The following is a 14709-nucleotide window of genomic DNA, read 5'->3' as shown; positions in this document are numbered from 1 at the left end:
AAACAAGACAAAAATTCATAATAACAATGACATTATACATTCACCACTATACTACATTAACAGTGAAAATCTATGACTAATAGTGACTAATAGTGCTGAAAAAAATAATAAATCAATCGCAACCAACCGCATCTAAAACAATAGTCCGCGCCCGCACAATACACGTGTGCACCGTGCACAATCATCCCACATACATAAATACACACACACTCAAGATCTTTACTTATCCATACATAAATTATTCACATCTATATACAACATGAACCATGTATAAATGTACATACAGTATACACATGTAATTATTTTCCTAAATAAATAAATGCATATGTGTGCATTCATGTACACAAAACAACTACACAGAGCACACACACATACACCATGCAAACACAAACCTCCACTCCGGACGCGATCAATTGCGACCAATTCCCCCCAGCATTAATGACTAATGTTACAGTTAAAAGTGAGTACATGTCTGATTGTCTAAGAGCCACTGTTTTAATTGAGTTTTAAAAGAGGTGAATGAAAGACACTCGCGTATCACAAGGGGCAAGCTATTCCAAAATTTACCACCTATTATTGATATTACATTTTGTCCAAAGGTGGTACGTCTAAATGGTATCATACAGTCGCCTTTTATAGAGCCCTGTGTACTACCTCCGCTTGCAAGCCTTTGAAAAAAGGCATGCAGTGGAGGTGGATGCAAGATTATTTAACACCTTATAAACTAGACAAATGTACTTGAAACGTTTGAAATTATCAAAACTTAAAAAATTATGTCTCTCTAAAATATTGCAATGGTGAAATGGCAATGCCTTTTTATCAAAAATTTTAATGGCTTTCTTGAATAGAGATTCAAAAGTTTTAAGACTCGATAAGCTAGTTAATGACCAATTTATAAAACAATACTCGATATGTGTAAAAATCATAGTATATAAAAACAACTTGGCTGCTTTGGTGTTAAGAAACTTGTTTTTGAAACTTGACTTGTTTAAAATTCTGCAAACTGAATTTAACTTTATTTGCCACCTTTTTTACATGATATTTGAATGTTAAGGTGGAGTCATATATAACTCCTAAATACTTAAATTCATTGACAACATCAAGCTCCTGTCCTCTAAGAAACACATTAGAATGTGACACCTTCATACATTTTTTGGTGAACACAATACAGACTGTTTTTTTTTTGGTGTTTAAGTACAGACACGACCTAGTGAGCCAGTCATCAATGTGAACCATCGCTGATGTAAGTGTAGATGCTATCTCTAAGTAGTTCTTATCATGTGTAAAGATTACAGCATCATCTGCATACATCTGTACATCAATATTTTTAAATGCCTCTGGCAGGTCATTAATATAAAGAGTGAACAAGATCGGACCAAGTATAGAGCCTTGGGGGACCCCTACTGAACATTCACTAAATGGAGACTTTGAGTCATTAATACAAACACATTGCTTTCTAAAGGACAAGTATGATTTTATCCAGTTGAGATAAAAGAACTTCGTGATTTACAGTATCAAAAGCTCGCTTTAGGTCTAGGAAGACAGCACCAACATAAGAACTTCTATTATTGCTGATGGCACGATAGATTGACTTAAAGACTGATTAATCGGATGAGTAATAGGCTGCATAAAGACCTCTTTATGCATTTTAAAAAATTTGTATCAAGGCCATAGATATCCATGGCCTTTGAATTTTTTAAGCTATTGATAGTGTTTAATCCCTCTAATTCAGTTATTTGTTGTAAGTAAAAAATCGTCTGTGCACAACTAATGGAGCGAATAGAGTTGCTAGGTGAATTAAAAAGTGGAGTTATTTCATAGACAGAGTCTAAAAAGAAAGTGTTTAGTTCAGTAGCTATGATAGTTGGATCTGTAACTAATTCATTGTTAATTTTCAACTCTAAAACTTTGTTATAATTCTGTTTTCTGCCAATCAGCTTGTTGATGGTTTGCCATATCCTCTTCCCATTTCCTCTAGCCTCTTTGATATTATCAATGAAAAAGTTAGCTTTAGTTTGTCTCAGAGTTTTTATTACTTTATTTCTTAATGATGTAATTTTTTGTCGGTCTGTTGTAAGACCTGATTTTAAAGATTATTTCAATAATTGATCTCTTTCCTTCATAAGTTTCCTACATTCTACATTTAGCCAGGGCAATGTGTCCCTGCTTTTCTTATGGCTCCACTTTCTGAGGTAGTGTCCCATAACTTTATTAATTGTTGATGTAATCTGATCACAGTCACTCTCCAGATCTCCTTATATTTAGCATATAAAATATAAGAAAATATAAGAAATCTTCCCATAGCCATGTTTATTGCATCTGCATATAAACCTCATGTTTTACTGCTCTCATTGCATAACAGATGACTGTCAACAAGCCCACAATAAGAATAAAGGCACACGATTCACGATGCTTGTTGTTTTTAAAAATCACAAGCTTTAGTTCAAATGACTAATGTGATTGCAAGCAATACACATTATGAGCAACACAAGGTGTTACATTCATTTACTATAGAAAATAGAGTTGAACTGAGGGTGCCTCACTAGTTTAGTTTGCAGAAATAGCTTAGTTTAGGTGTCAGCGATGCCAAATGTCAGTGGTGTCATAACCAGATGACAGTTTGATTATGCAATGGACAATGACATTGAAGATCTGGATGATTTTCAGATAAATGCTGTTGACCTCTTAGCAAATGATGCTGTCAGATAAATATCAGTGGAAATGTAACTATTAAATGTATGTACAGTTATTACATTTTAATAAATATGATGAAAACGTTGATGTTCTTCAGAAGGATCTACAGAACTGCATACAGACAGAAACTGCTGTTATCAAGTGTTTGGTATATTAATAGTAGGAATCTTACTTCTTATTAGTTGATTTATTCCTTTAAAAATATATTTAACAATAAAAAAATATATCAAGTGGATAATAACCTTTTGAAGACAATTAACAGTGCATACTATTTCCTCATGTTTATTAAAGATGGTAATTAAAAGAAAAAAAGAGTCAAATACTGTAAAAAGGAAAGTTAATGCACTGTTTTCAGTTTGAAGAGTGTGAGGGCTTCTGCTGCTGCTGTGAGGAATCATTCTCAGTCTTGGGGTTTGGATGCCCGAATTTAGATTTTATTATTAAGAGACAATAAAACCAAGAGACAGGAAATCTGCAGAATCTATATCTGCAAAGTCTTTTATACAGTTTTTCCTGAAGGCAGGTTCATGTTCAATACATTTTATATGGTTATTGTTTATCATCTCTATTACCTCTTTTGATTCGCTCTCCAGCCTGCCACTCAGCAGTAGAATTTATTCTAAGTGAAACGAGGAGTCTGAATAATCATATATTTAGTATAATGTCAAAACAGGACATGCAACTTTACCAAACACTGTATTTTTGTAATATCTGCACCAAGGAGACCTCATCATATAGTTAGTCTAATGTCCAAATAGAGAGCGCAGCTCACCGTATACTGTTCCCCAGCACTGTCTGCACACTCCACACACACCAGATACATGATTATAACACCAGAATAACTAGATTCACATTCATTATACTTGATTAGTTCACATCTTGACCACAAGAGACAAGAAACATTTACATGAAAAATAATAAATATTGCAAGTTGACGGGGGCAGACCAAGATTCTGAATACATATTGTATTTGAGATACTTGTCATGTTTATAACAGCAGACATAACACATTTAAGCACACTTTATTTTAATAGTCCCCTTTCGACATTATGCTGGCTAATTTTTGATGGTCCCCAAACACACATTTAACTGAATAACTGTGCAATTTATTCTACTAATCCTAATCTAACTTTCTACTAATGCTCTAACGAGAGATTTCTTTACTTCTGAGAAGAAACAAATGGTCAGCTTTTGAATTCTGTTCATTCATCAGTTTTTGTGCTTTGATGTGGCATGATGGATCGCTGGATCTGAGTTCAAGCAGCAGCGCTGAGAGATAATCTCTTCTGATTTACTACAAGTTATAGCACAAAATAAACATGAATGAATATCACATCATGTGGACTATCCAAATAAAGAGTACATTATATTTATTTGCATGTTTCTTTTTGTTTCAGGCTGAGTTCTCGGAGATCAACCTTGTGGCTCATGCTAATGGCACATGCAGTGTGGACATGCAAGTGATCAGAAATGGAACAAAAGTGGTTCGGTAAGTTCAACATAATCATCAGAAAATACAGCGGCGAGGCCAGCATGAGTTCATCAAATGTTCTGCAGTTTCCAGCATTCATCCATCAGTCAGTGTTCAGTTTGTCACCACATAAAGTGTCTTTTTAAAGATCATCTAACAAAGCGTTCTGACAGTAACTTAGCCTACATGGCATGAAGGGAAACTGATGTTTTACGCTTTTAGTCTGTGTTTTAGCTTTGCATCTTTGTTCTAGTGTAGCCCTTAACTGAAAGTTATTTTTAAAGACATTTGCTGTTAGATTAAAGATGTTTATCTATTTAATTCAGGTAAATAGACCAAAAATATTGCTGATGCATACTGCCGCCATTTGTTAAAAGAAAATACTGTCACAACAACTGCTAATGTAAAGCCCACAAAGCCCAACTAACTGTTTATAAGAGTAAGATTTAGGCTGATGTGATTTACTGTCATGATGACCACACTGTGGTTTAACAAAAAGACAGGAAGCAGATCTATGTGCCACTGTGGTTGCACAGCTTACTCATGCAGGAGGGTTTGCACTGTTTTAAATGAGTACAGTGGGTGGATTTTCCCTTTACCTGAGACTCATAATGAGTCTGAGTGTAGGCATCAGTATGGGGTTTTGATGTGTCTTGTACTTATGTGGGAAACATGCTGGTTTTCTTTCTTTAAATTCATTTTGCATATGTTTTGATCATCATTGGTGGTGCTTGTGAAGTCAAAACTATTCTGTTGCATACTTATTATTCTTCTTTCTTTTAGACAAAACTTAGGGTTGTGATTCATCCCGCACCGTTTGTCTTTGACCCATGAATGAGGTTTCAAATCATGCATCTTATTAACGAGAGGTGTGCTATTACTTTTATGACTTCTAAGTGACTGGTGGTCAAAAACCTAGATGAAAAAGTTCCATAGGCTTAACATTGGGACCAAATTTTGAGGTCATATCTACATTTATCAGACCCAGTGCATTCAGGCTAACATTGTTTTTTTTTTCCTAACATGTGCTCCCTGGGAATCGAACACACAACCTTGCGCTGTTAACACAATGCTCTGCCAATTGAGCTACAGGATCACTGTCTCTGTATGTCTCTGGTTCAGAAAGTCATAGAGGCTCAAGGGTGGGCTGTTTTGACTCCCTTGAGTAGCAACACCCTGATTAGAAAACCCGAGCAACTGTGTAACATCATTACCATATCTCAGCCCTGCAGCATCATACAGACATGATCTCTTTTCATTCACGCAGAACACAGAAGCAGTGCTGACTCTTGACACATCAAGCACTGTATGTATTTCCATACAGTTTCTAGTATTGTACATCATCGCATCACATGAAGAACATGCTTTCCTTGTGTTGAAATCCCAATACAGTGAATGACTTTCTGTCCAGACAGGACTGTCTCTCTCTTATTGAACCCTCCGTCTCATCTTTTATTATTTATTTTCTCTTTTTGTCTCTGGTCTCTTTCAAACTCACTCCCAAACATTATTATTTTAACTTTATGTACAGACAGACTGACAAACAGACAATCAAAAATGCCATTTTGAATGGTGATGAACATTGAATGAATGACCACAGAAACCACAGAAACGCTTTTGAGCAGATTTTCAGCTCTGTGTAATTTAATATAATCACAGAGTTGACAGTGTTGACAAAAAAACACTATTCTGTGCATGTATCACACATGTATTATTAAAATGACAGTTTGTTTTTGATACAAATGAGGAAATAAAGTTCAGTTTCTTTATAGTTTGTGGGATGGTGAAGCCATAGCCTGTGTGTCAGAGCAGAAGCAGTACAGAAACAGAACAGGAGCTGAAAAGACTGGCTTTTATAGGACTATATATATATATATATATATATATATATATATATATATATATATATATATATATATATATATATATATATATATATATATATATATAATTTAAATAATTTAAATAATAAAATAATAATATTTAAATAATTAAATTTTTTATATATATAATTTGTATTTATTTATTTTAATTAAATTTTAAATTTTAATATATATATATATATATATATATATATATATATATATATATATATATATATAAAATCTATATGAAGTCCTGAGTTATGGTCTGAGGTGGTTAAAAGAAAGTGAAGGTCATGAAACAGAAAATAATCAAATTGTTCTTCATGATTATCTTTAAAAGAAAACTCTTCAAAAGATATTATCTGTAGACATTAAAGCTTGTCATTAAAAACTATTTATTATGAATTATATTTTTAAAGAAACAACAAGTTATTTTTAAATGTGGTTTCGGCCAGGAGGATTATTATATTATATTACAACACAGTACATACATGATTAAACACTACTCATTTAAAATGGTGAACAGATAATAGACTGCCACTTTGCTCTGTTTGTTCTGTTCTCTATATATTATTATATGCACACAGGTCCTTCAAGCCTGACTTTGTCTTGGTGCGACAGCATGCTTACAGCATGGCACAGAATGAAGACTTCCGCAATATAATCATCGGTCTGCAGTATGCTGGGATCCCCAGCGTCAACTCGCTGGAGTCCATTTATAACCTCTGTGACAAGCCATGGGCTGTGAGTACACATCCATTACTACAGTGTGTTCTCCAGTGCCACAGGATCAAACACATATATCTTTTTTTAATGTATAAATGTGTGTTCAGATCAGACCACATTGTGGCATGGACACTACTAAAGGACAGTTTTAATGCTTCAAAATTTGCCTCCAGACTGATTCTCTGTTTTCTCCTAGTTTTCTCAACTGATCAGCATCTACAAGAAACTGGGAGCAGATCAATTCCCTCTTGTTGATCAGACCTTCTACTCAAACTACAGGGACATGGTAAGTACAAGACTACCTGGTCTTTCATTTCCTTTGATTAAAACAACTATATTTTTGTACTAAGTATGGCAAGCTATTGATTTTGATGAACAAAATATGTGACACTTTGGTTATTATATAATATTTGCATTAAGCAGTCTAAACAAATGTGGTGCTAAATATCACTAAAGTGGTTCATTGGCTTGTAATCCTGAGGGAACCACTTTAACACCTTTGTCAAATGGAGGAACCGCATTCTCCTCCTTAGATTCAAGATGTCACTCCACTCTCATATGTTTGCTGTGAATGGGAATTTACTACGATGGCAAAGGGGCTTTTGAAGTTTTATGCTTTTCTGAGGTCAAAATGTCTTCTGTGGGGGCCCTGGGATATTTCCTTGAAGGGGGGCCTTTTGGGCAAAAAGGTTGAGAACCATGTCTTCTTCAGGAAATAGACTGTATTTTAATGTTGTTGTTTTTTAATCCTTTGCTAACTAAACTAAGAGAGACTTAGAGAGCCTTTAAAGAACTATACAAGGTCTTAACGGGTTATTTATATGGTAGCTGTGCTGTATAGTGTGTATAGAACTGCTGAGGAACCAAATGATGTAACACTGAAAATGTACAGTGTTCTCCACTTATAATGGCACCCTTGGTAAATATGAGCAACGGTGGCTGTGAAAATAAATCTGCGTCATTTATCCTTTTGATATTTCATTCAAATAATTTTAACCTTTTGTTGAAATAAAACAATGGAAAGTGGGGGTAAAATCTCATGAAATAAATGTTTTTTTCTCTAGTTCACGTTGACCACAGTTATTGGCACCCAATTATTGCAACATCTTTTTCCCAAGATAACAGCTCTGAGTTTTCTCCTTTAATGCCTGATGAGTTTGGAGGAAACCTGAGCTGATATCAGAGACGATTCCTTCACCCAGAATCACTCCAGAGCCTTCAGATTCACAGCTTTAGAAACCAGTCCCGATTGATAGTCCAGTCGTGTCTGACAACTGAATAAGTGAAGAGAAACCTTCCTGAACAACATGTGGTGTAGGGGCGTTTTCATGTTTATTTTTTAGGCTTTCTGACCCCAAGCCTTTGGTCAAGGGGTTTTCGGACCTGATTTGGACACATTTAATTTTATTCAGCACGTCTCATGGCCTATGCATGATTTGGACGCTTTGGACCTTGTTTTTTCCTTAGGGCTGTCAATTTGTGATGTTGATGATAATTATGTTTGTATTTCGGATCATATGCCTGCTACTTTTAGTGTAAATGTGCCAAACTAAATGAGGACGAGTTAGTCCTCTTATATTTGTTCCCATACAATTACTCCATCAACACCACAGGGTTTTATTCCCTTTTCTGATGTATAGCATGATTGGAGTCTGCACCTCTCACAGCTGGTCCAGATTATTTGCTTGCTGTTTTTAATTCTGTATGTTCTGAAGTCTTGGACTCGGTTGCATTGGTTTAATGGACAAAGTTGTGTTCTTAGCAGTATAGAAAGCTAGAACAGTCATGGAAGAAAAATAAACTTCTGGTCTCTCACCAGATTTTACGAGATTCACTTCTTGGGTATCAGAAAGCTGTTAAAGACTCACCAGAAATTTAGTTTTAAACTATCAAGAGTGTTTTTAATCCATATGCTGTTACGATTCCTCCATCTACGGATTGATGTGAGAAGTTTTTAAGTGTTTTCTCTGTAAAAACAAAAAAAAAACATTAGGTCCAGGTTTCATGATTTGGATGGAAATGTAGCTGAAATCTCTACTAATTGATCAGGTTTCATCCATCAATATTAGTAATATTATTGCTCAGTTGAAATGCCCAGCTACCAGTTGGGATGTTTTGCCTTCAGGTTTGCTTAGTTCGACAGCGGACTTTATTGGACCAAGTATTACATCTATTGTGAACCGTCGCCTTTCTACAGGTCTTTTTCCATCAAGTCTTAAGCAAGCATGTCAATTCAAAGCTCCCCTGTATTTTGAAAATATTGAAGAAAGTGGTTTTATATATATATATATATATATATATTTTTTTTTTTTTTTTTTGGCTAATAATGATGTGCTAGATGCTTTTCAGTCTGCTTTTAGGGCAGGACACAGCAGTGAATCAGCTTTAGTGCGAGTTTCCAATTATTTGTCACTCATTACAGACTTGGGTAGTCAAGGAACTTTAATCATGCTCAACCTTAGTGCATCTTTTGAGCTAATAGATCATGATATCCTTATTAATCATTTAGAGCATTTTGTGGGTCTGAGAGGGACTGTTTTCAAATTGATTTCTTATTATTTGAACGAACAGTCTTTTTCAGTGAGTGTTGGGGAATATTCTTTCTCTTCAGTCTCTGAAGATGTGACTGTCAGTTTATGTGCATATGACAGGATTTTTCAGAAAAAAATAATATAAGACGTAGTCAACCAGACGATGAACACTATTAACAACAATTATTATATGATGCAGTCACACATGAAACAATATTTGGTAGTTCTGTATGTGGTTTCAGGGTTAGCATCATCTGAGGTCCTCTGAGGGTCAGCATCATCTCTTCTCAGGGGTTCTGTTATTGTATGGGAACAGCTCCAGTCAAGACTGCAAAGTCCTGCAGAGAGTTGTGCGCTTAGCTGAGCGCATCTCCGAGTCTGCTTTCCCCTCTCTGCAGGACATCTACTTCAATTGTTGCAGAAGTAGAGCTGCTAAAATCAAAGACTCCATCCACCCCAGTAACCATCTTTTCACTTTGCTGCCATCTGGTAAATGCTTCCGTAGCCTGATGGTAAAAACCGAGAGACTCAGGAAGAGTTTCTTCCCCCAGGCCATCAGGCTCCTAATCTCAAAACCAGCCTCTTAACATCTTCAGGTCTACACATAATATTCACTTTATCAGTGAGATGTTCATTCACTACCTCACATTGACATACTGACAGTGTCCATCTGTTTGCACATTTGCCTCTTATACATCCTTGGGTATCCTAAAGACTTTTCATGCACATTATTTTGCATTCTATATTTAATTCTACAGTATACGTCTTTTTAATTCCTATTGCATCGCTATATTTACATATTTTTCCATCGGTGTGTTTTTAATAATTGCACTGTCCATGGAGCAGACCTGACACACATTTAACTGCTGGTTATACTACTTTTTATAAGGGTTTGGTTATGCGGTGATGCTCATTGAGTCACTTTGGATGAAACTGCTAAATTAAGTGGAAATAAGTTTTTTCCCCTCTGAGAAAAGAAAAACCCAACCACACCCACCCACCACCCAAGCTACAGTGTGATATGTTGGTTATATGCAAAGTACAGCTTACAGTTTTACTGGCCACATAAAACAAGTGAAATTAAAGCATAAGTGAAGCTGATTTTTGCCCCAGAAAAAAAAAAAAAACTTTGTGGAAATTCAAGTCTCCACAAGTGTACACACAGGGTTTCAATAACACGTCTGAAACAAATTCCAAATAACTATCAGCTTTCTGCATTGTGCAAACAAGCTAATATGATTTTGGCTACATCTTTCTAGTAGACACCTTGATAACTTCCTGTTGTCTGATGTGGCAGTGGTTCTGTGGAAAGGAACCTTAAACACTGCCATTTCCCCTTGAACACACAGACGCTTTAAAGTTTAACGGTAAACAGTTTAATGGTTTAACAGCACATCTCCATACACAATGTTGTATGTATTTGCTGACAGCATTGCAAAGCTCCAGTAAAATGTTTAAATTAAAGGATGTTCTAAGGATTCCGAAGAACCAATCTCCAAACTGGCCGATTCTCTTGGTCTTCAGGGATTCATTTTTTAGGATCTTTTGTAGTTCCTTTTAAATCATTTTTGCCATCTGCAGGAGCTGTGTCTGCCTGGGAGGCAAACAGCCTGAAGAGCCTCTTCATAACCAAGACTGATTGAGTTCTTGACTCCTACCAGACACTTTCTTTGATGCTTGGTGTTCAAACAGGACGCTCCAGTACAGGATGTAATCTGTAGAGATCAGTTTTTAGAGAAGACTTCCCAATGCTCATAAAATGACTACAGCAGTCTTACTACAAAAAGTCAATATCATTGATAGCAGTTGGTGGCTAATGCAAGGGCTCCAATTATTAAAGCAAAAGCAAGCAAATGCAACCCGTTTTAGGAAGATCTGAAGACTTGAAGCTTGCCTTTTAGCGCTCTATGGTTGGCTTCTTGTCTACAAAGACAGTTTAATCATAAGGTGGAAAGTCCTGGTCAAATAGGTTGATGCATTAAATGCCTAAGTCTTTTACAAAACTTTCTGAAAACGAGCTGAGCCCAGGATTAGAGAGTGTGTGTGACAAATCAAATTGTCAGAAAATGTAGTGGAGCAAATATTAAGACCACTGGATTTCAACAGCACTGAACATAATTCAGATTACTGTGAATTATTGCAAAAACAGGATTTGATTTACCTCACAGGCACAGCCAGTCCGATACAGGTTGAGGTTCCTCTTTTGAACGGAGGAGAGTTGGTCCCAATGCCACACAAGGTCACATAAACCAAAAACCATCACTCCATCCACAAGGTGTCCTTAGAGAGCGAGAAAAACACCCATCTCCATTTATTTTACAGTTTGTCCGATGCTTTTTGAGCTATTAGAATTGTATATTCTATCGCCCTACACCTAACACTCACAGGAAACTTTGTGCATTTCTAAGTTTTCAAATGTCAATCTGTATGATTTATAAGAGTTTTGAAAAATGGGTAATGTCCTCATAAGTCATCCTCTCCTTGTAATACCCGTGTCATTATACAGAGCTGTGCCCGGATACGTCAGCAGCGCGCACACACACACACACACACACACACACACACGCTTTCAGCTAGTCATGTATGATCTTACCTGACAGCAGATATTCGCCGTTTTCCGGACGAGCCCCACATGATGTTTTGCTTGAGTAGATGACTCGAATATTCTTTTTGTTGGGAGACTTGAAAGTCTGGATTTAAAAAAAAAAAAAAAAAACACTTGTTAGGAAAAAAAATTGCCAAATTTAGAATTTGAAATGGTCTCAGGTACAGTTTCTCACCGTGATCACTTTAATACTGTATGCAACCAAGTCGGGGCGAGCGCTGGCCACACTTCCAAGGATCTTCGCTCGAATCACTAATTGGTAAAAGAGTTAGATGTGCCATTGTTAATTATATTAATAAAAAGTCTCCTGGATTACATAGTCCAAAACGGACGTTCATATGGTTTTCAGATTAAACCTGAAAGGGTACTTGAAAGAATGTGGGGAAGCAGCACCGAAGTATCCCATCCCTTTAAATAATTTGACACTACACAAGGAACGGGTTCATGTTACTGAGGGGGAAAAAGTCGGTCCATTGAGCTGCACCGATGACAGGTCAGCGCAACACGAACTCGTCCCACTTTCGTTAATGTTTCAGTCTACATAAAAACGTCACTCAGCCGGTCGGTCTTCGCTCATGATCTCGACTATGTTTGTGGTTGCTCAAATAATCAATCGCTGTTTTTTTTAAAATTGAGAAATTGAATTTCACTAATATTTTTTTTCATTCGTTATAGCTGCATGGGACATGCGAGTAGGCCATCTTTGTAATTATTTCACAGGTTGACGCATAGCTATATTCTTGTCTGGTATTCATCACTCGAAGTCTCCATCGTAGTTTATTCTTCCAAGTCAATAAAGAATCACATTTCTCAAATACAGCATAATCTTCTTGTTCAGCGATATCTTTCTCAACATGTGTAGAGATTCTTGAGCCAATTTAGGCTTTATGAAATAATTATGAAAAGGTCAAAAGCTTTAGGTTCTTCCGTTCATCTAAACTTACAGCATTTTTTTTTCTCCATTCACCGAGCATGCGCAGTAAAAACAAATGTATTGCTATTGGGAGCTGGACCACATTTACAGCTGGGCCGCCCAGTCGGAAATAAAAATGAAATCAACATGGCACCATTGCATTCTGGCGCAAACCACCAACGACTAAAGATTGAAGTGTACATGGCATCTTGATTTTTCTTTAGTATGGCCAAACAAGTTACCCACCAATTAGCCTCAGAGCTTAAAATGGTTTTTTTTTTTAGAAATCTATGTGGGGGTTGACCTCAGCCTCTTGTTCAGGGCCTAAACATTCTTTCAGTTAACATGTCATTACTTTAAATCTTGACTGAATGGATTGTTAGCTATGTTGTTATTTTATTAGAAATATGTGCTCTCTAATTGATCTTCCCTATGCACTATCACAAGTACATTTTCCTTGAATCCATTTTATAACATCGTTATTTTTCTAATATTCCTAAATGGTGTTTAAATTCTTATTTGTGCTAAAAAAAAAAAAAAAAAAAAAAAAGTACATTTATTGAATTGTTGTCGCTAGGCACACCTGCGTCATGACGTCATCGCACGTTTCAGTAGGTGGCCCGCCTGTGATGTGCTTCATTCAGAGTAAATACACCATCACAGAAGTCATCGCGGCTGCGCTCTCTTTTTCATTTTTCATGTTTATCATACTTTTCAGGAGTACTACAACAGCACCTAACAATGTTAGGAAGGAGAGAATTTCCGGGTCCAATACGGCTGGTTTTCGTGTACTTAAAAGTCATTGACAAATGTTGTGCAGTCCTTTAATTTAAATTTGTATACCTTTTCTGCCCCTTTTAGATTTATAAATACAAAAAGAAAACGAGTCAAAGTGTAAAATAAAGCACGGTCAAATCTTTATTAGAATAATTTTGCACTCGAATCCAGTTAAATATGTAATCTGCCTGCAGGTGTCTGCATAATTAGGTTTTCTTAAAATGCACTCAGGGCTTTACCATTACTCCAAAGCACTCGTAGATCTACAATGATTTTCAAGTGCTACTTAAGTTACTGCTTTTGGGAAACAGACCGTAAAATTAAGATCAGTCGTACGATCGTTTACGAACTTCTAGGCTCACGAAGCTTTTGGGAACCTAAACCCAGTCTTTTAATAAATGTATTCTTGAGATTAAACGGTTTCCACAAGCCCTTAAAACGGACTCTTCCTCGCAGTAAAATGCTCTCGATCCGGGACGTTTACATGCGCAATAAAAGGCCTACTCAAAATCAATTTCTGTTCAAATCCTCAAAACACTTCGACTTTAATGTCGTAATCTTAGAATTTTTCTTTTTTTCACGTGGCCCTAAAACGCAGTCCTAGTCTTTGGTATCAAGTTTATATAATAAAGCCGGTAATAAACGGGTTCAAAAGCTTGTTTATTCGAAGGCAGCAGTTTCAGCATTTTAGGGACTGCACCACATAGGCTAGGCTACATGACTTATGGAGGAACCGCAATGAGATAATACGGTTTAAAATAATAATAATACTAATAATAATAATAATAAATGGCAACGCCAGTATTGGAGCCTAAACCATGCAACCCTAGTAACTACTCAACACTGCTCTCCATAAAGCTAACGTCTAGTTTCTTATTTCAAAGCAGCATGCGACTTTTAGATGTTTAAATGGCATCTGTTTAATTAGCCATGCATGCGATGACTTACCAATATCAGACACGCAGAACACCTGTTGAGGATGTCTTTGGAGACAGGTACAGCCCTCGGCCACCTGCTCGTTCAGTCCCACAGACAGGAAGAACAGCAGTCCTAGAGTAACAGCAGCAGACAGCGGGACACTCATACTCACAGCACAAGATTAAACAATATACTAGGGATGCACGATA

General features: G+C 36.4%; 2 protein-coding genes across 10 annotated transcripts in view; one reads left to right on the top strand and one right to left on the bottom strand.

Annotated features, from left to right (window-relative positions):
- Positions 1-14709, top strand: part of LOC128022694 (synapsin-2) — a 113505-nt gene that overhangs the window by 30890 nt on the left and 67906 nt on the right. Inside the window, exons 3-5 of the mRNA XM_052610490.1 lie at positions 4092-4183; positions 6618-6774; positions 6953-7042. Of these exons, the coding sequence (XP_052466450.1) occupies positions 4092-4183; positions 6618-6774; positions 6953-7042 (339 nt within the window). The remainder of the gene's footprint in view (positions 1-4091; positions 4184-6617; positions 6775-6952; positions 7043-14709) is intronic.
- Positions 10648-14709, bottom strand: part of LOC128022709 (metalloproteinase inhibitor 3) — a 35237-nt gene continuing 31175 nt past the window's right edge. For 2 of the 9 annotated variants that reach the window (XM_052610511.1, XM_052610508.1), the window contains exons 2-6: positions 14531-14594; positions 12068-12144; positions 11881-11977; positions 11449-11567; positions 10648-11002 (exon numbers count right to left, since the gene is read on the bottom strand). In XM_052610511.1, coding sequence (XP_052466471.1) covers positions 10850-11002; positions 11449-11567; positions 11881-11977; positions 12068-12144; positions 14531-14594 — 510 coding nt within the window. In that variant the 3' untranslated portion in view covers positions 10648-10849. The remainder of the gene's footprint in view (positions 11003-11448; positions 11568-11880; positions 11978-12067; positions 12145-14530; positions 14595-14709) is intronic. The other 7 variants (XM_052610512.1, XM_052610514.1, XM_052610513.1 and 4 more) reach the window with 5 other exon arrangements.

Source organism: Carassius gibelio, chromosome A11 (genome assembly GCF_023724105.1).
Source record: "Carassius gibelio isolate Cgi1373 ecotype wild population from Czech Republic chromosome A11, carGib1.2-hapl.c, whole genome shotgun sequence".
In the NCBI taxonomy this organism is placed as follows: Eukaryota; Metazoa; Chordata; class Actinopteri; order Cypriniformes; family Cyprinidae; genus Carassius; species Carassius gibelio.
Note: the sequence above shows the minus strand (reverse complement) of the source record. Positions and strands in the feature narration are given on the sequence as shown.